At 46.3% G+C, this 27,652-nt stretch overlaps 1 protein-coding gene across 3 annotated transcripts in view; it reads right to left on the bottom strand.

The window, feature by feature from the left end:
* Positions 1-2,141: 2,141 nt before the first annotated feature.
* The window catches only part of LOC123774487 (uncharacterized), a 44,295-nt gene continuing 18,784 nt past the window's right edge, over positions 2,142-27,652 (bottom strand). Inside the window, exons 2-4 of one of the 3 annotated variants that reach the window (XM_069303884.1) lie at positions 13,520-13,602; positions 4,955-5,072; positions 2,142-4,803 (exon numbers count right to left, since the gene is read on the bottom strand). In XM_069303884.1, the coding sequence (XP_069159985.1) occupies positions 3,500-4,803; positions 4,955-5,072 (1,422 nt within the window). In that variant the 5' untranslated portion in view covers positions 13,520-13,602 and the 3' untranslated portion in view covers positions 2,142-3,499. The remainder of the gene's footprint in view (positions 4,804-4,954; positions 5,073-13,519; positions 13,603-27,652) is intronic. The other 2 variants (XM_069303882.1, XM_045768822.2) reach the window with 2 other exon arrangements.

The raw sequence follows: 27,652 nt of genomic DNA, 5'->3' as shown, positions 1-27,652 counted from the left end.
AAGGTTATGTTTGATTATTTCTTACTTATCGGACTGTTTAGAGACTCAGCAGATGGCGGTGTGGACCAGCACATGTCGGGAAGGGAAGGGGGTATATAAGGAGAAAGCACCAAGCCATTACGACTATATAGCACTGGGAAGGGGTCAGGATAAGGATTTGGGATCGGACGGGGGGAAAGGAATGGTGCCCAACCACTTGGACGGTCGGGGAATGACCGCCGAAGTGGTCATTGAAGAATGACTGCATGAAGCGAGACCGTCGCTCTACCGTCCAGCCCAAGTGGTTGGACGGTATAATCCACATTGTGTAGATTGCTTCACAATTGCAATAGGTACTATCCTGTTTCTTCTTCTTTATAATAGGCGGCAATAACTTTAAATATAGTCAACAGATTATAAAATATTATAACGTTTTTATATCTATTATACCATAGATAATTCCCGATCCTCATTAAAATGGGGTTTAGGAAAACAAATTTCAGGCCATCACTGTATGTGTACACCGAGAATTGTACTCGGTTTACAGACCGGAACTAAAGTATACTTGATCAACCCGTCCTCTAAAAAATAGGTCGTGTTTTCACATCTTTACCAACGTTAGAAACGTATCTTATATATAAAAGAAACGCCTTACAAATTTTCCTCTCTTTCTATGCATTGGACTCTATAAATAAGTTTGGTTGCTTGGGTTCGTACGTTTCTAGTTAGGGTATTGATTGGAATTTTTACTGAGTGGCAAATCAAGAGAACGGGCGAGCTGTCTGGTGCTCAGTTAAGCTGTCTGATGATTAGTTAAGCTGTCTGGTGGTCAGTTAAGGTGTCTGGTGGTCAGTTAAGGTGTCTGGTGGTCAGTTAAGGTGTCTGGTGGTCAGTTAAGCTTTCTAATGGTCAGTTAAGCTGTCTGATGGGCAGTTAAGCTTTCTGATGGGCAGTTAAGCTTTCCGATGGTCAGTTAAGCTTTCTGATGATCAGTTAAGCTACTGTAGTAGCCAAATAACCCTTCACAGGTTGATCGACCTTAAGCCTAACACAAAACTATCATCAAAACAAATTCTCGGTGGCTGGGGGAGGCGACCTGGTCGACGACCGGGCCGCGGGGACGCTTAGCCCCGAAATCCTCTGAAGGTAACCTCAAGGCTTCACGAGGTACAGGATACAGTTTACAGGATACCGACTCCTAGTCGGTGACATTCCTTATTGTGTACATTTACCAACATAACTGTTAGAAAGTTCTCCATTCACTGCCAGCTTGTAAACACTGTATAATCAACCTAACCAAAACCCCTTTCCAAACCTTACCTAGGTCTAACAGTGCATAATAATAATCGACTTGAGAATGGTCCAGGACGGACCGAAACGTCGTCGTTCCTTCACCTTCTAGCGTGTGTGGTCTGGTCAACTTACTTTAGCAAACCTTACCTAGGTCTAACAGTGCATAATAATAATCGACTTGAGAATGGTCCAGGACGGACCGAAACGTCGTCGTTCCTTCACCTTCTAGTGTGTGTGGTCTGGTCAACTTACTTTAGCCACGTTATTGTGACTCATCGCCCGCATAATAATAGTAAATTTATATCTGATAAAATACCGGTTTCTAGTGCAGTGAATTAAAGATGTAAACTGTTAGTTGTTAGAGTTTTTGTCAAAAAACTACATTTACCTGTTGGACTTGAGGGCTATCCCCGCCGGAGGATTTTCTAGGCCACTACAATAGTTCACTTATGCAGGCGATGAGTCACAATAACGTGGCTGAAGTATGTTGACCAGACCACACACGAAAAGTAGAAGGGACGACGACGTTTCGGTCCGTCCTGGACCATTCTCAAGTCGATTGTGACAATCGACTTGAGAATGGTCCAGGACGGACCGAAACGTCGTCGTCCCTTCTACTTTTAGTGTGTGGTCTGGTCAACATAGTTCACTTATCATCAGCAAGTATATTTGAGTTCTGTACTATGTTCAGGACTAAACTAAACTGTATATATACACACCGAGAAGCGGAGTATACCTGTGTATGTATCGCTTTATAAGCGTCTGTGACCGTCATTATATGTATTATTGCCTCGGGGTAGATGAGTGGGTCCAAATATAATGTATATATATTCTCGGGATATAAATGGTGCGACGATACATGTGTCACTTTATTTACAAATATTATGAACAGATATGGAGCAATATTAACAATACATTTTAGAAGTAAGAAAACTATACACATAGATCATATAAATACAATATATATTAAATCGGTTGGTAGGGTTTCTTCAGGGTGTAAGAAACTTTGTTAATGACGCAGTGTCAATGTGTGTGTGTGTACAGCGACGCAGGGTCAATGTGTGTGTGTACAGCGACGCAGGGTCAATGTGTGTGTGTACAGCGACGCAGGGTCAATGTGTGTGTGTACAGCGACGCAGGGTCAATGTGTGTGTGTACAGCGACGCAGGGTCAATGTGTGTGTGTACAGCGACGCAGGGTCAATGTGTGTGTGTACAGCGACGCAGGGTCAATGTGTGTGTGTACAGCGACGCAGGGTCAGTGTGTGTGTGTACAGCGACGCAGGGTCAATGTGTGTGTGTACAGCGACGCAGGGTCAATGTGTGTGTGTACAGCGACGCAGGCTCAATGTGTGTGTGTACAGCGACGCAGGGTCAATGTGTGTGTGTACAGCGACGCAGGGTCAATGTGTGTGTGTAGCGACGCAGGGTCAATGTGTGTGTGCAGCGACGCAGGGTCAATGTGTGTGTACAGCGACGCAGGGTCAATGTGTGTGTGTAGCGACGCAGGGTCAATGTGTGTGTACAGCGACGCAGGGTCAATGTGTGTGTACAGCGACGCAGGGTCAATGTGTGTGTGGACAGCGACGCAGGCTCAATGTGTGTGTACAGCGACGCAGGGTCAATGTGTGTGTGTACAGCGACGCAGGGTCAATGTGTGTGTGTACAGCGACGCAGGGTCAATGTGTGTGTACAGCGACGCAGGGTCAATGTGTGTGTGTACAGCGATGCAGGGTCAATGTGTGTGTGTACAGCGACGCAGGGTCAATGTGTGTGTGTACAGCGACGCAGGGTCAATGTGTGTGTACAGCGACGCAGGGTCAATGTGTGTGTACAGCGACGCAGGGTCAATGTGTGTGTACAGCGACGCAGGGTCAATGTGTGTGCACAGCGACGCAGGGTCAATGTGTGTGTGTACAGCGACGCAGGGTCAATGTGTGTGTGCAGCGACGCAGGGTCAATGTGTGTGTGCAGCGACGCAGGGTCAATGTGTGTGTGCAGCGACGCAGGGTCAATGTGTGTGTACAGCGACGCAGGGTCAATGTGTGTGTGTAGCGACGCAGGGTCAATGTGTGTGTGTAGCGACGCAGGGTCAATGTGTGTGTGCAGCGACGCAGGGTCAATGTGTGTGTGTAGCGACGCAGGGTCAATGTGTGTGATGTGAGTCGAATACCACTGAGCGTGTCAATTACAATCTACTAAGCGGGATATAATCACAATCTTGCCACTCAAAACGTCGGCCAGGACCATCTGTCGCTTCCGTCGTCTCCTCTGTTTGATGATGTCCCACGGCTTGAGGTGACAGAGATGGGTTCTCTGATATACAGCGGCTGGGCTGTGTCAGAGTCGCTGTTGATAATATCCTGGATGCTCGAGGGTAACTGAAAAGAGTTTGATTCCGATTCTTCTCGATTTCGGAGCTGTGGGTCGCTGACTACATCCTGTGGGCTTCCTAAAGTGTCAAGCTGTGAATTGTGAGGGTGATCTTTATTTCGTAGGGGTTCTCCTCGGCTCCCGGTTTGTGACAGCCTTCTGCTTCGCTGGAGGAACAAAGGTACACCTGGGACAAAGGGTACCCATAATGGGTCATCTTGTTTGCTGATCAACTGGGGATTCCCGATATCATTGTCGTTGCCACGAATCAAGGTTCTCGATGATCTTGGCCGATCTGATGCCTTGAGCAGAACAGCTTGTCGGTCTCTAAAAAAGTTTTTGCTGATAATATTGTGCTGAAAGTTACTGTTGCCGACGCCATGTTTCTGTCCTGGCGAAGTTACCGCTGGAGCTCCTGGTGACGAGTCCTCGGACACACGAGTCACGGAGATCAGCTTTGATGGCCGGAAGGTATCTTTGTTACTGGAAGAATGTTCAACCTGAGCTCTGTTAATGGGACGCGCAGTACGCAACCGGTCAAAGGGGCTCGGCCGGAACCCTTTGTTATCAACGTCTGTTGGAGTGGGCTCTCTTGATGACGTTATTGTCCGAAAAACATCTTCATTGTCTGAAATGAAAGGGAAGGCTTCGTTAGGCCGCAACGCTGTATTAACGAGATTAACTTTCCCTCCGTGGGTTTGATCCCTTACGTCGTTGTCATGGTTGTCGTGGAGGGAGATAGGCGCAGTAGGGACCGGGGAGGGCAGGGGTGGCTCTGGCACGCTCTGGGGCACTAACCAGGGAGTCACCAATTCACCAGATGTGCCTTCAGAAGCGACTTTCCCTTTTCGGAAAGCAGGGTTTTGACCTCTACTATACTTAACATCAAGAAGTGTCTGCACTACTTCGTCTCGGAACGCTGAGTTGCCAGGGACTCTAACGTTGTTAATGTGACCAACGAGATCACTAACGCCAAAGTTGTCGATGATGAGGATGTCGCCGTCGTCTACCATGGAGAACTCGGGAGTGCCAGCTTTGTGTGTGTCTCGGTGAGAGTGAAAGCCCTCCGGTGCGGGGTTCCCAGGTAGGAACCACGGAGGGAACTTGTACAGCCAAGAGTTGGGGGGAGAGTTAGCCGAGGACGGTGAGGTGTTCAAATCTGTGACGAAAAAGGAAGGTTCCACTTTCTACACATTGGTGATAATTTACAAATAAATAAAAAAACATGCACATTTGTATACAAAATAATAACATTATCGTAGTGTAAACGTCACATGATCTGGTGGTCCCGTCACAGAGAATATACGTACCTCTGTAGATATCCACTCCCAAAAGATCTCTCTTTGATCGGAGAGTGTGGATGTGGGTGTGACTGTTTACAATGAAGAGAGACAGGCAGAGGACCCGTGCCTCCCTCATGACTGACATCTGTGGGAGGCGGGGGAAAGTATTTTAATGCCATGCTGTAACAGCTGCCAACAATGAAACCATAAAAATAAAATATGAATACAAACAACACTTGTGAATATCATAGGTGTACTCACCTAGTTGTGCTTGCGGGGGTTGAGCTTTACCTCTTTGGTCCCGCCTCTCAACTGTCAATCAACTGGTGTACAGAAGCTGAGCCTACTGGGCTCTATTAAATCTACATTTGAAACTGTGTATGGAGTCAGCCTCCACCACATCACTGCTTAATGCATTCCATTTGTTAACTACTCCGACACTGAAAGTATTCTTTCCAATGTCTCTGTGGCACATTTGGGTACTAAGTTTCCACCTGTGTCCCCTTGTTCGTGTTCCACCCGTGCTAAAGAATTGGTCTTTGTTTACCCCTGTCAATTTCCCTGAGAAATTTGTAGGTGGTTATCATGTCTCCCCTTACTTTTCAATCTTTCAGGGACGTGAGGCTTAGCTCCCCTAGCTTTTCCTCGTAGCTCATACCACTCAGTTCTGGGACTAGTCTGGTGATATACCTTTGAATCTTCTCTAACTTTGTCCTGTGTTTAACTAGGTATGGACTCCTGGCTGGAGCTGCATACTCTAGGATTGGTCTGACATAAGTGGTATACAAGGTCCTGAACGATTCCTTACAAATGTTTCTAATGGCAGTTCTTATGTTGGCCTATCTAGCATATGCCACTGATGAAATCCTTTTGATGTGGGCTTCTGGGGACAGGTTCGGTGTGATATCAACCCCCAGATCTCTCTCTCTCTATTTGACTCTTGCAGGATTTCACTTCCCAGATGGTACCTTGTGTTCAACCTCCTGTTCCCTTCACTTAATTTTAGCTAAATTCACCTAAAAATAGGTGAGTACGTAATTTCATTACTTTACACTTCTCTGAGTTAAATTTTAGTAGCCATTTTCTAGACCATTCCTCCAGTTTGTACAGGTCATCCTGTACTCTCTGTCTATCTTCATCTCTCTTAATCCGTCTCATAATTTTTGCATCATCAGCAAACATTGAGAGGAATGAGTCTATACCCTCTGGAAGATCGTTTACGTATATCAGAAACAGGATGGGTCCAAGTACAGAGCTCCGTGGGACTCTGCTGGTGACATCTCGCCACTCTGATGTCTGCTCCCTCACAGTTACTCGCTGTTGTTGTTGTTGTTTTAGATTCAGCTACTTGGAACTAAAAGTTTCAAGTAGCTGAATCTACTACTACTACTACTAGTTCCAAGTAGCCCGTGCTACTTGGAACTAAAAGTTCCAAGTAGCACGGGCTATGGTGAGCCCGTTGTGGACCTACCTGGCACAGGACCGGGCTGTAACTAGGTTACTCGCTGTTTCCTGTTGCTTAGATACTCCCTTATCCACCGGTGCACCTTACCTTTTACTCCTGTTTGTCTCCAACTTGTGTAACATCCTTTTATGAGTACTGTGTCAAAGGCTTTCTGATAGTCCAAGAAAATTCTGTGTTCCCACCCTCCTCTTTCTTGCCTAATTTTTGTCGCTGGTCGTAGACTTCTATTAAGCATGTGAGGCACGATTTACTATCCCAGCTCTCCTGTCTTCCTTCGACGTGAGGTGCAGTTCACGCAGCCTTTCCTCGTAACTCATGTCTCTTAGTTATATATGTATGTGTGTGTGTGTGTGTGTGTGTGTGTGTGTGTGTGTGTGTGTGTGTGTGTGTGTGTGTGTGTGTGTGTGTACACTTGTGTGACAGCAAGTACTCGCGGGCCTACGTGGGTTTGAGTGCATGCATTTAGTTCTGAGATATTGCGTGTGTGAGTGTTCCCATTCTTACTGCGTGTGTGTGTGTGTGTGTGTGTGTGTGTGTGTGTGTGTGTGTGTGTGTGTGTGTGTGCGAGTATGTGGGGAAGGAGGGGAAAATGGGCTGTGTGTATTGGGCGTGTATGGTGTTTTAGCGTAAGTGGGGTTCTGCTAAGGAGAATGAGGGAGAGAGAGAGAGGGAGAGAGAGAGAGAGAGGGAGAGAGAAATGAAGGAGCTGGCGTGTTAAGGAGTGTGTTTCAGCACCCCGGCGTCAGCTGGTGCGGCTAGACGCATGCTACTTCGGCTCCCGACGGCATGCTGTCACAACAATGCCTAAGGAGCGGTTCTTACATAACTTCCTCTATCACCAACAGGCGAACGCAAGCATATGGTCCCTAACGTCTGGGTAGAACACAGATATTGTAGCATCACCTCTAGAGGACGTCTCTACAATCCGTCTCTGACTCGTAATATACAATCACTGCTCCCGACTGTTGCAATATTGTCACTGCTGTTTACCACGGGAAACGTCAGAGGTGCAGACAGGCTCCGCTGCCTCCGGCTGACCACCGAGACGTAGAGAGCAGGCAACATTCACTGGCCAACCCAAAGTTGTTCATCACAATATTAATGTTCACCAGACATTAACACAATCCAGAAGATCTGAACAAAATACCACAATGTCAAAGTTTATTCAGACTTAAAAGAATTATTAGATTTTTCCTTTCAAGTTTGTCATTATCAGCACTTAAAGTTTTACAAAAGGGTAAAACATCTTTTCAATGATGCCAACCCCGACCCCCACCCATGTTGGGCATGTACCCAACAATAATTCCGGTTCAAATTTGGGCGAAGCTAGGCCACAGCATCTGGTCGCGAACCTCTTACAGACATCTAATTTTATGGATATTGAAGATACTTTTCCATGTCCCGGTGAAGCTGGCTGACTCATGTGCAGTGTGAGTCCTTGGATCTCTTGAGTGTTCTAACCTTAGCCTACATACAGTGACTCCATGTAAATAAGCGCCATCTACGTCACTGCTAAAGAGCTTCGTCATTATTTACTACACAAGCTGTGCTGGGAGTCGTTCCCCACACATTGGTTATTCTGGCCACCACCAGTGTGTAGCTGCCTCTCCTCCACCCATCTGTCTATCTACTCTCCTCCACCCACCCACCCACCTATCTACTCTCCTCCACTAACACACCTATCTGCTCTCCTCCACCCACCTATCTATCTACTCTCCTCCACCCACCCACCCACCCACCTATCTACTCTCCTCAACCTACCTACCAATCTACTCTCCTCAACCTACCTACCAATCTACTCTCCTCAACCTACCTACCAATCTACTCTCCTCAACCTACCTACCAATCTACTCTCCTCAACCTACCTACTAATCTACTCTCCTCAACCTACCTACCAATCTACTCTCCTCAACCTACCTACCAATCTACTCTCCTCAACCTACCTACCAATCTACTCTCCTCAACCCACCCACCAATCTACTCTCCTCAACCTACCTACCAATCTACTCTCCTCAACCTACCTACCAATCTACTCTCCTCAACCTACCTACCTACCTACTCTACTCTCCACTGCGGCAAACGCTAACCTAAAAATTAGATAATGGAATAAATGTACCTTCGTTAACTACAACACAATGGGCACAATATCGAAGCGTTAAATTCAACGTTTAATCTACGTTATACCTGAATATTGTGCCCACTGGGAAACTACTGAAACGACCAGCCCGTTGACGCAACCCTCCCCCGCCCGCCGTCAACACGTAACAGCCAGTTGACAGAACCCTTGCCCGCGGCCCGTCGTCAACACCGGACCTGAGGTACATACAGGAGGGACGACAACCGACAATGGTCATATAACTCTATAGTCATCGTTTACAAATGTTTACCTCATTTCTAAAATGTGCTAAATGTTTCTAAAATATTGCTAAAAATAGTCTAGCAAAACTGTAGTTACTTCTAACACAGATATAACACGTGCGACGAAAACTCCAACATACAGAGGGCAGCAGTTGAGCAATGGTCGCACCTCGCCAGATAAGTCACTGTAGACACAACAAGACGGAAGTGTGGCCCTACACGGAGTGAACGGAGACGGGGTGTCCTTCACAGGTATTTCTCGAGTCGGAATTGTTGTTGACTCTCCCTTATGGAGAGATCAAGAAAGCCTTATTTACATTCTCTAGAAAGGCGAAGAGTAAGAGGAGACGTGATATTAAGGTGCTGAATATATCAACACAAAATATAGCAACTTAATATATACAAATTGGACGAGTTTGGATTAAAAAAGACATGGGTATATATTGATTTGGTAATAGGGTTGTTTATTTATGGAACAAATTACCGTGAAACGAAATAGATGTGAAATTGCTGCATTATTTCAAGCGGAAGTTTGATGAATACATGAATGAGTTTAGTTGGTGTGTGTGATGAGATGCTGCCTCGCATGGGCCATCACCTTAGCCCCTTGGCCTTCCCCTTGGCCTTCTTGGCCTTCTGACCTTCTTGGCCTTCCCTCTTGGCCCCTTGGCCTTCCCTCTTGGCCCCTTGGCCTTCCGTAAGTTCTATTACTCTCATGTTTTCTCCAACATCACAACACTAAACTGCACAAGAACTCAACAGCCACACACACCACTCTTCCCCCAACCAAACCTTAACCCCTGCCCATGGGTGACCCATCCCCAACTCTGCTAACCTCACCATCACCCCCATCCGGGGGACCAGATCCCCGGTCTCGAGCTCAGCCGTCCACCCTTCACCAGGCAGGTGGGTCCAAGTTATTAATATCTGGGAAGGGAAGGAAGAGGTGGTGTTGCTCCACGACTTAATTAGCTTGTGGCTCCCAGAGCTGCTTACGGGCCACTCATGCCTATGCCACCTCTTGGGTGGCTTAATCTTCATCAATCAATCTCACAGTTGTCAACCTTTGAGGACCATGTCGAATATGAACATAATTGTTCTGTTACAAGGCAGTATATTACTATATTTTGATACCAATAAAACCTTCGTCTGAACCCATTGTGTGTCACTAGACTGTGAATGTTAAACTGACTAGCTTATCAATGCTGTAACTTAGCTAAACGAACATTGAGTTCTTTAGCCGATTCTGTACCCTGATATTTCCCCTATACTTCATAGAACGAATTTGTATCCCCTTACCATTCACAGGACGAATATGGGTCCACTAATGATCACAGGAAGTATAAGGGTCTATTACTGCTCACAAGACAAGTTAGGGCTCCATTACTATTCACAGGACGAGTATTGAGTGCTTACTAGCTTTAATAGTAGCAAATTTTAACTACGATACAGAGACTGTTTGGAACTTAAAATGCGCGCAGAATACAAGACGCAGTCTGATCTTTCACAGAGAAAACAAACGGCTAAAAGGTCCTGGAATAATACTGTGGGGACGACCTTGCGTTTAGTGAGTACACCAGAGTAAACACAGCTATAGTAATGAACATGGCCAGGTAGAGCAAGATTACTTTAACACAAGGGATGTTGACCAGACCACACACTAGAAGGTGAAGGGACGACGACGTTTCCCTTCGACTTGAGACTGCTCCAGGACGGACCGAAACGTCGTCGTCCCTTCACCTTCTAGTGTGTGATCTGGTCAACATACTTCAGCCACGTTATTGTGACTCGTCGCCCGCACAAGGGATGTCACGCCAGTTCTGGCACTGTTCACGGCACTAGTGTTGTGTCGTCTTTGATACTGACGTACTCGCACCGTCCTTGAGGACAAGGGGGAATATCCTGGAGAGAAAACAGATGACCTTTACTGCCAGCCTCAAAGCTCTTAGAATATACTCTCTAGGACAAAGTCATGAGATGTCATCTATACATGGAATCACTAACTGTAAGTCCTAAATCTACACAATAAATTTATAACTAATTGGAGTGAGGGAGACGGTAGGTAGGAAGTGCAGTGTAAGTTCCGTCAGAAGAACAGGTGCCATGAACACTGTTGACATCATAGGGGTCTCGTCTCTTATAGATTCTGTAAGAAGGATGAAATATTGCAGGATGAAGTTTGCAAGAGAAAATTAAAAAAAAAAAAAGCTCCTGTCTGAAGTACGAGATCAGTCAGGCTGTAATGGCTAGTAGGCCTCAAGGCTATAATCAACAATAGCCTCATGATCAGGCTATCGCCACGAAAGTATGGCTTTATGTCTTCCTACCATTACAGAAAGACTAGAAACCGGATAGAGACAAGCAGAAGTTTCCTGCCCGAAACGCTTTGCGTAATAGTGGCTTTAGGCATTGTATGTACTAGCTCCATCTATAAATCGATCAATTTATGTAAAATCTCTTGTATGTATATACCTTACCTGGATAAACATTTTATTTTGTTTATTTTTATTAAGTAACCAGCTCCAACAGCATCGCCGCCACAAACAACTACGTATTGACATGCGAGGCATTTACACACGTTCACATTTCGCAAATATTCGGTGATGGATTTTACCGTTATGAAATTACTTATGGGTAGTTAAGAAGGAATGAGGGAGAGCGAGAGAGAAGAGCCAGACAGACAGACAATAAACGGACAGAGGAGTAAGAGGGAGATCAAAGCAAACAACATGAAGGTTTAGGAGTCGCTTAACTACACGCTATTGCAATGAATGAATTTTCGTTGGATTGGTCGACCACAAGTTCTGTTTAAACACCGAGGAAACGAAGAAAAGTGTCGGCTGCCCACGGACATCCACACCTCACTCTCAGCTGCCCACGGACACCCACACCTCACTCTCAGCTGCCCACGGACACCCACACCTCACTCTCAACTGCCCACGGACACCCACACCTCACTCTCAGCTGCCCACGGACACCCACACCTCACTCTCAGCTGCCCACGGACACCCACACCTCACTCTCAGCTGCCCACGGACACCCACACCTCACTCTCAACTGCCCACGGACACCCACACCTCACTCTCAGCTGCCCACGGACACCCACACCTCACTCTCAGCTGCCCACGGACACCCACACCTCACTCTCAGCTGCCCACGGACACCCACACCTCACTCTCAGCTGCCCACGGACACCCACACCTCACTCTCAGCTGCCCACGGACACCCACACCTCACTCTCAGCTGCCCACGGACACCCACACCTCACTCTCAGCTGCCCACGGACACCCACACCTCACTCTCAACTGCCCACGGACACCCACACCTCACTCTCAACTGCCCACGGACACCCACACCTCACTCTCAGCTGCCCACGGACACCCACACCTCACTCTCAGCTGCCCACGGACACCCACACCTCACTGTCAAAACTTCCTCGATCCAGTAAGTAATTCTCGTCGTCTCGATTTTCCGTATTATATAAAAATTTACTTATTTTATAATACGGTCTTAAAGGAAGCAGATTCTTCGGCGAATTTGCTTCCTTTAAGATCACTCCTAGTGTGCATCTCCGGTCTTGAGCGGTACCTTGAGCGGTACCTTGAGCGGTACCAAGGATCTCTTGGGTATTCCTAATCCAGACGGCGTTATATGTGGTCTTCCGGGATTAACACTTTCTTTGCATTATTATATATTTCCTCCGGTGCCCAGCCACAAGTTCCCCTCAACCTCCTAACCAAACCTTAGCTAACCTAACCTAACCTAACCTAACCTAACCAAACCTTAGCTAACCTAACCAAACTTCACCAAAGCTGACCAAATGAATTGCTTCATATAAATGAAAACAGCTTCTGAGCACGTGGAAACATCAGGAACAAGTCTTAAAGGAAGAGGACAAGCGGAAACTCCGCTAGTTATTACCACTCTGGTGAGACAGATGGAGGAGGAGGAGGAGGACCTTTCACTCTTCCGTGAGCTACTTCCAGAGGCGAGGAGTGATAGCGGTGGAAAACCAGGCGAAAGTTATCTGATCTAAAGACACACACACACACACACACACACACACACACACACACACACACACACACACACACACACACACACACACTCTATTAGGAAGTGATGTGGTGGAGGCTGACTCCATACACAGTGTCAAGTGTAGATATGATAGAGCCCAGTAGGCTCAGGAACCTGTACACCTGTTGATTGACGGTTGAGAGGCGGGACCAAAGAGCTAAAGCTCAACCCCCGCAAGTACAACTAGGTGAGTACACACACACACACACACACACACACACACACACACACACACCCACACACACACACACACACACACACACACGTCTAAATAGTGCCTCAAGAGACCCAAGGTATATATATAGTCGCGCCGTCTGAGACATCACTCTTGTACTGAAGTTGAGCAAGTCTGCTCTCAAACTTCCCTCACCAGACATAAAAATAATCAAATAGTCTACTCTCTCATCTGTTCTTAGAGTTTACTCGTAGTTCTTGTATTTTTGGAGCGGTTTTCGAAGCGAATGTAATTTATGCAATTATGTTTTGATAAGTTTACTTTAACTTTAAGTTCAAGTTTAAGATTGTTAGGTTTAATTAGGCAAATAAGGGCAAGTTTATATTTGGCTAAGTTTATTTATGTTTAGGTGAGATTGTTAAGTGTATATAGGCCAGGTTAGCTTTGGTAAGTATAGTTCTAAGAAAACATAATAGAAGACGACATCATGATTAAGCTGCAATTTTGCTAAACATACCTTACCTTGAGGTTACCTCGAGGAGCTTCCGGGGCTTAGCGTCTCTGCGGCCCGGTCATCGACCAGGCCTCCTGGTTGCTGGACTGATCAACCAACATGTAAACAAAAATAAAAAGATCCCATTATTGTCTATAGTCAGATCTTGCAAGTAATGAAAGTAATGAAATATAGCCGAGATGGCAGTGTTGATAGCCGTGTGCACACGATGGTCTGGCACCTCTGTACTCCAAGGAGTTTCACGGCTTAATGTGTTCTCCCCCCCCTCCCTCCCTCCCCCTTCAAAAGAGTCTTCCAAGGTGCTATAACAGTGGAGAGGAACGCTAGCCACCGGTACTGTTACTTCTCAGACCGCGGGATGAAACCGACTCTGAAGAAACGATGTTTTCCCATCATTCACTGCGAGAACCTGAACTATGTGGTGAATCACACACTCACGAGCGAAAGACAGACGCAAGAACAATCACTCTTATCGTGATAATTCAGCGTTATAATGAAAAACAATTTAAGGCAATGGAGAGACTCGAACTCGCGACCCAGACGAGATTCAAGTCCCAGGGAATTACAATAGGCTCCAGTGTGGTGGGGTTGGCTAGAAAACTCCGGTTTGGAACCTCCAGAACTTCCCAGATGGCTCAGTAGAGTTCTGGGTTGATATATTTATGTACCACGGTGGTCGAGTCGGTTAAGGCTGGTGTCTGGGAATCACCAGGTCGCGAGTTCGAGTCCCCTCCATTGCCTCAAAATGATTTTCATGGATATATCATGGCACTGTGAGCCAGTGTGTATATTCGAGCGTGAACTCTTCGACGCCACGTAATTAAAATCAACAGTGATGGAGCCGCAAGTCATTATGGACGCCAGGTTACCCGTGCTGACCATCACTCAGCCGCGGCCTGACCACACGCCTCACTGCACGTGTACCCAGCACACCTCCACCTGCATGCACGTGTACCAAACACGCCTCCACCTGCATGCACGTGTACCAAGCACGCCTCCACCTGTATGCACGTGCACCAAGCACGCCTCCACCTGTATGCACGTGCACCAAGCACGCCTCCACCTGTATGCACGTGCACCAAGCACGCCTCCACCTGCATGTACGTGCACCAAGCACGCCTCCACCTGCATGCACGTGCACCAAGCACGCCTCCACCTGTATGCACGTGTACCAAACACGCCTCCACCTGCATGCACCTGTCTCATTTTAAAAATTCATTTTACTGAAATCCATCGCCCTCGCACCAAGGCTGTAAGCACGACTCCTCAACCTTCACATCACAGAGGGACCGCTGTATATAGTTATATACGTTATATATAGTTATATACGGGACTATTCAATCAGTTATATACGTTAAATATAATACGTTAACTCTAGGGACTAGTTATATACGCTACACGGGAGCTGGGAATAATTTATAGCACTTAAATTATCTTATGTGATAAATTACAAGTTACCACTTGGTACACAACAATATAATCAAGTTTGTGTACGTTCATGTGTTATAATTCTGTGTTAAAATATTATTATTGCTTAGCCAGTGCTTGAGTTTCGATTGACGTGAGTGCTAAGTATACTGTTGTAGACAGTAGAATTTCCTTGCTGTCCAGTGCCAGAGAGAGTTATCACAAGTGTTAAGTTAGTTCACTCTATTTGCCTGGCAAGTGGCTATTAAAGACAATAGTCTTTTAAGCATTTTGGCCCCGTGTGATGCCATGGTGCTGGGAAATGCTCATTAGTTAGCGTATGTGGTACTCTAGTAACATAAAGGAACAATGTGTAATTTTAATGTTAATTAATTTTCTTTAATTAGTATCAAGACGTTCACCCTTTCAAACTCTTTTTCCCTCATACTACTCTCAAGCACAGCTAACGTTTCAAAACTCACAGGTTCACTTAATGATTCTCGACACCATCTCGCCGGTGTCGCATCATAGCTTTGCATAAAATAAAAAATATGATGTATGAAGCCCCAGCATTCTAGGCCTTTTAGCAAACTTCCGTTTGTGAAGGACGTCGGGTTAAGTAGGACGATTACGATATAGTGGAAGATATCACTTTTTCCTGTTATTACCCTGGCTACCGGCGTGTTGGTATCTTGTTGTTACTCTCGTTATGAGTAAATGTCTTATCATAAACTGACACTATCATGAGTTGATAATGATGAGATTTACATATGTAACTGACATGAGGTACGCAGGAGATCTCACGGAGTACACGTCGGGAGCATTTTGACAATATCTCGTAATCCCGCCTGCCATCTAACCTTTTGACAGCAGCAGTAGAACTCAATGAGCAATAAATATGCAAATAATAATATAGAATGTGTGTTAAGAACTGATCTATCAAGGGACCTCGTAGCCTGGTGGATAGCGCGCAGGACTCGTAATTCTGTGGCGCGGGTTCGATTCCCGCACGAGGCAGAAACAAATGGGCAAAGTTTCTTTCACCCTGAATGCCCTGTTACCTAGCAGTAAATAGGTACCTGGGAGTTAGTCAGCTGTCACGGGCTGCTTCCTGGGGGTGGAGGCCTGGTCGAGGACCGGGCCGCGGGGACACTAAAGCCCCGAAATCATCTCAAGATAACCTCAAGATAACCTCAAGAACCAGCTTGGGAAGGACGAAACCTAGAATTGGCCGAGCTACTTTGTCCAGTAACACGACTTACTGTGTCACGGGTATTGTTAACCTTGAATGGGATCGTTACGGCTCAAGTCCGTTCTACCTCTTGGTACGTATCTACCCCCCCCCCCTGGCTCACATCTACCTCCTGGTTCACATCTACCCCCTGGCGCACATCTACCCCACTGGCGCACATCTCTGACCTGACCACTTTGGTCAGAAACCACGACCTTACATCAAAAAGCCTCAGTGTGTGTATTTGTTGGTTTGTCCAAGATTGCCAATTGTGAGTATTACATTTTTTTTTTATAGTAGAGTGCCTTGCGGTGCAGAGTTAGAGCCACGTTTATAGCTCTGGCTTCCGGCCTCGACCATATTGAAGCTTCATTGTAAAAGATACAGTTACAGAGTTGCAGGCATTAATGGTCATTTGTCATCTTACTGATAATGTAATCAATAATGCCTGCTCGAGTGTTGAATGCCACGTTCTATTATGTTGCCCACAGTGAGGCACTGAGCTCCCTTAATTGTGAGTAATTACTCACATCAATCACCATTAGGTTAATCGATCTCCTCAAGGTAAAGAATTTCAAACATATCTTAGGTCATGTAATCATAAGACATTCTATAAATTACATATTATTTGTATCTCTTTACAAAAAAGCAAAGGCGGTGCGTCATATTTGAACATTTTAAGCTACTAATTGATGGCATCTGTACAGGCGTAGTTTCCTCCATGTTCCTAACTATGATGACACTGATTTTAAGAAAATCTGTTGCCAGTGGCTGAGCGAGACGTTGCACCCAGTAAATGTAAACAGCCCAGACCATCGAATAAAATATCACCAACTCCCTTGTTAAATGTAGTATCGTAGCTCGCTTAATAATGCACAAGTGTGAGCATGTGTGTGTGTGAAATATTACCTATATCTCTTCTTCACTGTTACGCTTGCTCTATGTAACTCATAATACTCTCTATGCACTGTGGGGCGATCACTTAAAAGAAATTTTTTCTACAAATGGCCATCAGAAGACATAAAACTATTACACATCTTACCAATCTCTGTTTTAAATATAATTGGTGCCCTAACTGCAGTCTACACCAACTGGACATTCAACACAAAAATAATTATGGCAGTAAGGGGGGGTATGAGTACTGTTTGTGCATCGATAGACCTAATAATCAATGCTCATCTAATTAAAAGGACATGTTCATGTTTTGTGACAGGCATTGGCTGACATGTGAGCATCGCCTTTCAATGCTTATCGATCAGTAACTTTATGCGCTGCCTAGCGGCTTTGTTGTACCCGTTGCGTTATAATTTGACTATTCTGACGTTTGAATTCTTTGTCGAATCCGACTTTAAAGTTATGGATGTACGGGCGGTCAACAATTAAGTGGTGTGCACTGAAGGAAGAAGTTGTGAAAGTCACCTTCATCCACAACATTAAGGCCAGACTTGACAAAGAATTAGAACGTCATGATCAATTATAACGCAAAAGATACAGGTCTTAGTAAGCTGGACATAACGAACTAAACCTCAACCTCACCTTTACTGCTAGAGAGACAGGCACTGGTATGTTAGGTGAGCACAAGAGACTCGCGGTCTAGTTCCTAACTCCTACATAATATGTTCTAAACAGCAGACATATGTTTGAATTATGTAATTTTCCGCATGTACAATCATTTATATAATTTGTGAGAAATATTGCGAGGTATTTTTGCCACTTCCCCGTGAGCAACGTCGTCACTTGGCCGGACACTTGCCTGTGAGCAACGTCGTCACTCGGCCAGCCACTTCCCTGTGAGCAACGTCGTCACTCGGCCAGCCACTTCCCTGTGAGCAACGTCGTCACTCGGCCCGGCACTTGCCCGTGACCAACGAGTCACTTGGCCAGACACTTGCCCGTGAGCAACGAGTCACTTGGCCAGCCACTTCCCTGTGAGCAACGTCGTCACTCGGCCAGCCACTTCCCTGTGAGCAACGTCGTCACTCGGCCAGCCACTTCCCTGTGAGCAACGTCGTCACTCGGCCCGGCACTTGCCCGTGACCAACGAGTCACTCGGCCAGCCAGTGACTACTACACCTCCTCCAGCTTTACATAACTGTTATCTCTGGTGACGCTGTACTTCGAAATTCGTGGAAATTAAAGTATTTTCCAACTCTAGAAATAGATCATCTGGGCAGGACGCGATGTATCTAATGTATCACAATATCTTAATGCTTATGGAAAGACTATATCAGCTGTTGTTAGAGACTACAAGAGAAGGTTGACATGCTTGCTACTCACAGACAATTATTATTCAAGACAAATATATACACCCATGTCCGTCGGAGTTTTTGCTAAGGTCGTACAAGAATGCGCGGAGCTTCGTGTTTCCTCGCTAGAATGATTGTATTATTCATTAGTCGTGAGTTATAAGAATCAATAGGTATAGGTTAAGTAATAATTGTAATTACGAAGCAATAAGATGCTTATCTTAAGATACTAACAAGGTTAGGTAAGGTCGGTGTTTTCTATGAATCTTTTTAAGGGTATCTATTATGTTAAGTATGTCATCGATGCACATATTTAATAAGTCAATATTGACTTATTAAATTTGCGAGAACGGGTTGAAGAATCGTTTAGTTTTGATGCTGTATTTCCAGGTTTAAAATATATTAATCATTGGCCTCAAACTTTAGTCCAAGTTAGTTCAATGTAAATTGAGGGAAATTACTGTCAATAACAATTTAACTCCACTACTTAATGCTTTTATATATGATATAGATAACATAGAATTATATTCATATAGAAACACAATAATAAAGTGCTTACACATGACAATCATATTTAGAAGAGTGACAGTAGATTAGATAATTATATTTGCATCATTAGACAACGGAATGCATTATGATATTATATATAACTTCTCTTCAAGAAATCTTGACATTTCTCCACACGAGAGTGAGTAGAACAATAATTTTCAGGAGAATGCAGTAAAATATTATGACTAAACAGCACCTGGAGGACTACGAGCACATGGCGTTGGAATATTATGATGAAGTGAAAGAACGGGACCCCACTACTTCATGCTTTTATATATAATATAGATAACATAGAATTATATTCAATAAATGCATTTATATATAATATATATATTTTTTAAATAAAATACTATACTATATTTACAATACCCACGCCCACACCCACCTCCTGAGTGCAAGAATGTATTCTCAGACGGTAATGTGAATAATCACGACCACAAACAGAATTTATTGTTTACGGGATAGCAAATTACGGGATTTACCTCGGTATTCGCAAGATAACGTGTAGCAGCACTTACCATCTAATGGCGCACGAGACTCGCACAATCTCATTACTCGAATTGCCATTTACAGTATTTTCCGACTGATCGACTCCGGTGTTCCCGAAAGAGGAAGTTAGACGACGTGTCGCACAATCCCAGGGACGGCATTCAGTTGACGTGGCCAGGCGTTAACCTGCTCTGTGTCCGGACACGAGAAGACAGTAGCGTATTAAGAGTTCCTCAACCCTCCTACAATCTTCCCCGTTCCCTCTTCCTCTCTCCCTCTCACGCACAAACAAAGCACTTTAAAACAAAACATCTTTAACCTTAGCCTCATGCTCCCTGTTTTAAAATCGATTTCTTAATGTTACAGCTCCCTCCCTGTATGTGTGTTTTTCCTGTTCTGTCTGCCTATTTATCTGTCTGCCTATCTATCTGTCTGCCTATCTATCTGTCTGCCTATCTATCTGTCTGCCTATCTATCTGTCTGCCTACCTAGGGGGTGTATGTCGACGCTACCGCCATTATCCCCTCTTTGGTCCCTTCATTATGCAAGCCGCACCTGTGGGCAAACACGTCTGTCCCCAAAATAGATTTCGGCACGTGTTCGCTGCCCATCACAGCTTCGGATAACAGCAAGTGGTCGGAACATTACACTGGTGTAGGAAGGGCCTCGGGAAGCAGGTGCGCCGGAAATAAAGCTTAATAAGTACTTTCCCTGTTCCTTAGATGGTCTTTCGGAGATATGGTGGTGGTGTGGTGGTGGTGAATATGGTTTTTATGATCGTGTTGTGGTGCTTGTATCCTGGTAATGTTGTTGGTTGTCATGGTTGTGTGATAGTGGTGACGTTGATAGTGTTGGTTGTGACAAGGTGGTGATTATGGTGACACTGGCGAAGATATATTATATATAATATTATAGTATATAATGGATATATATATTATATATATAGAGCAAGTGAGAAAGGAGGAAAGGTGAAGGAGGATGAGTGAAAGTGAGATATGAGAAGTGAAAGGTAGATGTGGAGTAGTGAATGTGAGAGATAGGAATTGTGATTGTGAGAGGGCGGGAAGGATGAGGAAGATATAATGAGTGTTGGAAGCCATCTAATCTTTTCCTCGTCCCATGAGAGAGAGCGCCCTCCCCCACTCCATGAGAGAGAGCACCCTCCCTCACTCCATGAGAGAGAGCGCCCTCCCCCACTCCATGAGAGAGAGCGCCCTCCCCCACTCCATGAGAGAGAGCACCCTCCCTCACTCCATGAGAGAGAGCGCCCTCCCCCACTCCATGAGAGAGAGCGCCCTCCCCCACTCCATGAGAGAGAGCACCCTCCCTCACTCTCGCACCGTCACGATGAGTCCAGCCACCATAACAGAAATAACAGTAATAAACTAAGCATGGTGACGCCACGCCCTAAAACCTACGCACAAGACCAGCAAAGAATGACTAGAGACAAGCAGAGTCAGGCGAACGGGTATTCTATGTATCATAGACACAAATAAACATTGAGTATTCCAAGCGTTCATTGTCTCTGTACCTCTATTATGTGGCACAGAGAGTAAACTGTGAGACGATGTACTTGTCGTTACACGTGACAAGCTGAACATGATTTTTTATACACAGAGAAATCACATTAACGTGATATATCATTGAACAAATCCAACAAAGACTGTAGAGCTCGTCTGGGAACATCCAGTACATACGTTCGAGCCATCATCACGGCTCCTGTTGGACTTGATAATCTCTTATGTTATCAGATAGAAACGTGGAAAATATACAGGTTTTCCTACACCCTCCATGAGCACCCGAAGCCTTTAAAATACTTTATATTTCAGATCCTGCTGAAACTTTCCCACAGACTTAGAAATCAGCAGTTAACTCACACGATAACCTGCCAACAGATTGCTCATAACGGTTACCGGACAACCTCTTCATCTCATAAGCACGTCTCACAACTCCACTACCCGCCTCCACACACTCCACTACCCGCCTCCACACACTCCACTACCCGCCTCCACACACTCCACTACCCGCCTCCACACACTCCACTACCCGCCTCCACACACTCCACTACCCGCCTCCACACACTCCACTACCCGCCTCCACACACTCCACTACCCGCCTCCACACACTCCACTACCCGCCTCCACACACTCCACTACCCGCCTCCACACACTCCACTACCCGCCTCCACACACTCCACTACCCGCCTCCACACACTCCACTACCCGCCTCCACACACTCCACGCTGGGAGTGTGGAGGTCGCCGAGGCATCCTGCTCTCACAATTACCACACTCGAGCTGAGCTCTGGTAGGTTGCCGGGGGTCGAGGTCCCGTATGGCACAGTGGTGCGTGCTGGGGTCTTCCCAGGCCTGAAACATGGGCGGAGGAGCACTTACTAAGCAGGTGGGCGGAATAAAAGTTAGGCGGAGGTACGGTACTGTAGAAATGATGGACGGGAAGGTGTTTATCAGAAGGCACTGTGCTAATATGACGATATAGCATTCGGAAGGAATGTGAAGGTGGTCTAAGAGATGTCATAGGAGGACCAAGTGAAGGCACTTGGGCCATCGGGGATCCGACGCCGACCCAACAAGAATCGAGGTCATTACTCTGTCCCGACCAATCAACGTGGATGACGGTCGGGACGTGAGGCATGGGGGATGATATGTAAGTATAAGGCCATATGAGAAAACTCTGATGCATATTCATTACCGATCCTGACCTCGTCCCTCCAACATTCATGTGGAAAATATTTTGTGTTTAAAGTCTCCAGGAATATTTGATTCAATAGTTCCTTTGGGTAACAGTCTCAAAGGAAGTCCACAGTCCACTTGGGCTGGACGGAAGAGCGACGGTCTCGCTTCATGCAGGTCGGCGTTCAATGGGCAGGTTGGGGTCGGCTCCCATGGCGACCCCCTGAAGATAGACTCGGGGACTGCTGCGTACACCATCTAGTGAAGACTAAAACTAATGGGATGGTCACGAAGATAGTTAAATTATGCTTGTAACCGGTGTTAAGCCTGACACCAGCCATTGATAATTTTGACATCTCTCAAGCCAATAAAGAAAACGGGCTTCATAAAGTCAGTGTCAGCATAATTTACAGACCATTGTTCAGAAACAAAACATGCATAGCAGCTGATTTTATTCACTTTATAAAGTGAAGATTAAGAGCAGACTTAATACCAGTATTTAAGATAACCAAACGGGATAACAATCTGGACTCACAATTATTTATATATTTCCTAGTCAAACTCAAATTGTAACATTGGTAGAAACGAAGAATTTGAGTCCAATGAAACAAAATACTGACCTAATGTGTGACAAACTAATGGAACAGTTCTCCAGACGTTCCATAAACAAACCTGGACAAACCATAAACAAAAACTTGGCCTCTTCTGTACCAAGGAGCAGTCATCACTAGAACCACAAGAAGTCACCTGTGCAGGGTCATATACAAGTCCACTACGGGCTCACCATAGCCCGTGCAACTTGGAACTTTTTGTTCCAAGCAGCTGAATCTAAAACAACAACTTAGCGGGCATAGGAGCGTGGTACAGGACCACCGCCCGGGCTCCTGATGGCCCTGAAGGCCACCAGGTCTAGCCCTCTCCCGTCTGACCTTAATTCACCTCAAGGTGAATGTCTGCGGACTGTGCTGCACAAAGCATCGGAGAAAGTCAACATTACAAATAAAAACTCAATGGAGATTTAATAACAGTTTGTGTCTCTGGAAGATAAAGCAAAGCATCTAGCAGTATTGCCTGCATCTCCCCCAAGTTCAAGTAAGTTTATTGAGCCAAGAAAAAAAATACATCTCAAAGGGATAGAGTAGCTTAGGCTATTTCTACCCCCCAGACATCTCCCCCACTCTCTAACCCCTACCCAAGACCCCATCTCCCTACCTCCCCTTCCCCACCCCTAAATCTCTCATCCTACCACCCTTCACCCCCCCCCCCCATTCCCTATTCTGGTGCAGGTGAGGGTTAACGAGATGAGAAAATAAATGCATTTTTAATAGTCCTGAGGAGTGGGTGGTCGGCCTGAAGGACCACCTCGGGGCTCGCCCCACTAAGTGTCGCCTCAAAGTGATAACAATACAACTTTTTTTGTTTATATTTATCATACATAAAATATTCTGATGAATACTGATGGACGAAGTGAGCTCTGGTTGACCTGAGGCAGCGGCGTAGTGTGGCCTGAGGCAGCGGCGTAGTGTGGCCTGAGGCAGCGGCGTAGTGTGGCCTGAGGCAGCGGCATAGTGTGGCCTGAGGTAGCGGCGTAGTGTGGCCTGAGTCAGCGGCGTAGTGTGGCCTGAGGCAGCGGTGTAGTGTGGCCTGAGACAGCGGCGTAGTGTGGCCTGAGCCAGCGGCGTAGTGTGGCCTGAGGCAGCGGCGTAGTGTAGCCTGAGGCAGCGGCGTAGTGTAGCCTGAGGCAGCGGCATAGTGTGACCAGTGCCGGCGGCGTAGTGTGGCCTGAGGCAGCGGCGTAGTGTGGCCTGAGGCAGCGGCGTAGTGTAGCCTGAGCCAGCGGCATAGTGTGGCCTGAGCCAGCGGCGTAGTGTGGCCTGAGGCAGCGGCGTAGTGTAGCCTGAGGCAGCGGCGTAGTGTAGCCTGAGGCAGCGGCGTAGTGTAGCCTGAGGCAGCGGCATAGTGTGACCAGTGCCGGCGGCATAGTGTGGCCTGAGACAGCGGCATAGTATCACTAAGATATGATATGAACCTTTCGCCCTGAACGTTATCTACAAATTAAGTCTGCCCTTAACTAGGTTAATAATATGCACGGTCCAAGAGCACGAGTCCAACCTCGTGGACTCGCACCACAGTTCAGAATAACAAGCACAAAAAAAGACGTAACCAAAAGTTGCGAGGAATATTAATCTAGACAAATCTTGGGCGACTGTCTTCCGGAGATCATCACCGGAAGGTAATTATCTTGCTGCGACAGGGGGGAGGGAGGGGGGAGGAAGGGGGGGAGGGGGGGAAGGAGAGTCGAATCATCATGAGGTACGACAGGGAGAGTCGAATCATCATGAGGTACGACAGGGAGAGTCGAATCATCATCAGGTGTGACGGGTTCTGTGAATAATTAAGGCTCAGCCTTGACTTTTTTTTTCGGCAACTTGTTGTCAGTTGACCTTTGTCCACAAATGTCTCTAGACTCTCCCTCCCACATCCAACCCCATCAACCCCCCCCCCAAAAAAAAAACCCTCCACACCCCCTCCCCCCCGTCAACAGTCTTACCTCTGTCCCCCGCCTCTCCTCCATATGTGGAAGTTTTATATAAAACACGTTAATGTATTGTAGTGCATCCTAACTAGTAAATTATCTACATCAATTAAAGCAATTGACATGGAGTGAACTGAAGCAGGGAACAAAGGGAACTACTGAACACCATCGTCCAATTAATAAGGAATTAGCTATCACCACAACCACGTGTTCACCACGACAAGTACTGCCTGTAGACACAACGTCACCACGACAAGTACTGCCTGCAGACACAACGTCACCACGACAATTACTGCCTGTAGACACAACGTCACCACGACAAGTACTGCCTGCAGACACAACGTCACCACGACAATTACTGCCTGTAGACACAACGTCACCACGACAAGTACTGCCTGCAGACACAACGTCACCACGACAATTACTGCCTGCAGACACAACGTCACCACGACAAGTACTGCCTGCAGACACAACGTCACCACGACAATTACTGCCTGTAGACACAACGTCACCACGACAAGTACTGCCTGCAGACACAACGTCACCACGACAATTACTGCCTGCAGACACAACGTCACCACGACAAGTACTGCCTGCAGACACAACGTCACCACGACAATTACTGCCTGCAGACACAACGTCACCACGACAATTACTGCCTGCAGACACAACGTCACCACGACAAGCACTGCCTGCAGACACAACGTCACCACGACAAGCACTGCCTGCAGACACAACGTCACCACGACAAGTACTGCCTGCAGACACAACGACACCACGACAAGCACTGCCTGCAGACACAACGTCACCACGACAAGTACTGCCTGCAGACACAACGTCACCACGACAAGCACTGCCTGCAGACACCACGACACCACGACAAGCACTGCCTGCAGACACCACGACACCACGACAAGCACTGCCTGCAGACACAACGTCACCACGACAAGTACTGCCTGCAGACACAACGTCACCACGACAATTACTGCCTGCAGACACAACGTCACCACGACAAGTACTGCCTGCAGACACAACGTCACCACGACAAGTACTGCCTGCAGACACAACGTCACCACGACAATTACTGCCTGCAGACACAACGTCACCACGACAAGCACTGCCTGCAGACACCACGACACCACGACAAGCACTGCCTGCAGACACCACGACACCACCGCTGCACCACCACATGTAATGTTCATACCCTGCACGAGCGGTCATCAAGCGCAATGTGCTGAAAGTTGTGGAAGCCCGTCCGCAACTTGGAGAAGACTCCACCAGGAGTTCGAACGCCAGGAAAGGTAAGTAATAAAGCAAAGGTACAACAAAACTATTATGCGGATTATAATGAAATAGACCTTACTCATCTGTTGTGGAGTCGCTGTAAAGCAAATACCATCACCTCTATCACCACAAGCATCCATCACCACCACGCTACCTCCACATCACATCATTAACCACCAAACCACATCACTAACCACCACGTCTATCACAGATTAAGCAAATAATTAGGGATAGAACAATGCAGAAATCGCAGTGACCACAACACAGCAGTTGCAACATCAGGATCTGCGAGTTGGTCCAAGAATTCAACCAACTACTAACCACTTATTTTGCTGAAAGAGAGCAATAGAACAACAGAAGTACACCTACATCGCATCAGGCTTGGATACTCATGTGCATTGGAAATAGGCTTACAGGCTCCAGAAGATGAAAGGAAATGTCAGCACTGTGGAGAAATGCCCAACAGACCACTGGAACATTATCTAATACACTGCAGAGTTACAAACCAAATAAGATTTCAACATAGCATTAGTTCAACATATTGGGCTCTATTCTCCTGAAGCAAACATACGTCATAAATACTTATACACCGCCTAAGTAAGCAAGAAACGAGAAATTAGAAATACTTAGTGGGCCAGCTAGAGGCTTAGGGCCCGCGCCCAGGAATATCCCTAAAAATCCCCCTCACTAACCACCACGCCGCCAAGGTGGTCCAGGCGTGTGAGGGGGAAGAATGGATGGCGTCTGATGCTCCTTTTTATATGCATACATAATGAGTTAATTTTCGAAATCAAAACAACGACAGGTTGAGGGACCGCTCACTAATTTATACAAGAGCGGGTAAGAGTACAAGATCTTTACAATTTGTGACTTATTATACAGAAGGTCTATTGGCTGCCTCAAGGCAGCTCCCAGTAATATTCGACCATATCCACCCATGAGCTGCACTTATCCAACCATGCATTACATACATATACATATATATACACAAGTGTGTGCTTGTGTGTGTGTGTAATACACACACACACACACACACACACACACACACACACACACACACACACACACACACACACACACACACACACATACGTTGCACATATTGATTGACGATCAGTGAGGAAGATAGGAAGGAACAGCATACCAGGAACACGTGGAGACATCATTGATGACACAGCAGCAGGAACGGACAGGCGACCCAACTCCGTCATATGGACAACACCTCAAACTCACCTCGTATGTGCTTGCTCGGGGCGTGGTGATGGTGGGTACCCTCTCTAGGGTCATCAAATAAGGTGTACAGAGTGACTTAAAATAATCAATTTAAAATATATCTGAGATATTTAGACCTACAATTCCGAGTGGCTCATTCCGTGCATTCCAGGTACAGATTCTTGACATCTATATGCAACACAGGTCCTGATGACCGTCAATACCCACCACTCACCCCACCAACTTCCCACGCCTAACACTCTCCCAAAACACCTCCTCCCCCTCCCTCTATGCTCACCCCCCTCCCTGGCACAAGCACACACGCACTCAGGCACGCACGCATGTCATTTGGGTACTCAGTTTCCACCTGTGTCCCCTTGTTTGCGTACCACCAGTGTTGAATAGTTTATCCTGGTCTACCCGGTCGATTCCCCTGAAGATTTTGTAGGTAGTGATCATGTCTCCTCTTACTCTTCTGTCTTCCAGTGTC

This window comes from Procambarus clarkii, chromosome 51 (assembly GCF_040958095.1).
Source record: "Procambarus clarkii isolate CNS0578487 chromosome 51, FALCON_Pclarkii_2.0, whole genome shotgun sequence".
NCBI lineage: Eukaryota > Metazoa > Arthropoda > Malacostraca > Decapoda > Cambaridae > Procambarus > Procambarus clarkii.
The sequence above is the reverse complement of the archived record's forward strand: the minus strand, read 5'-3'. Positions and strand labels throughout refer to the sequence as shown.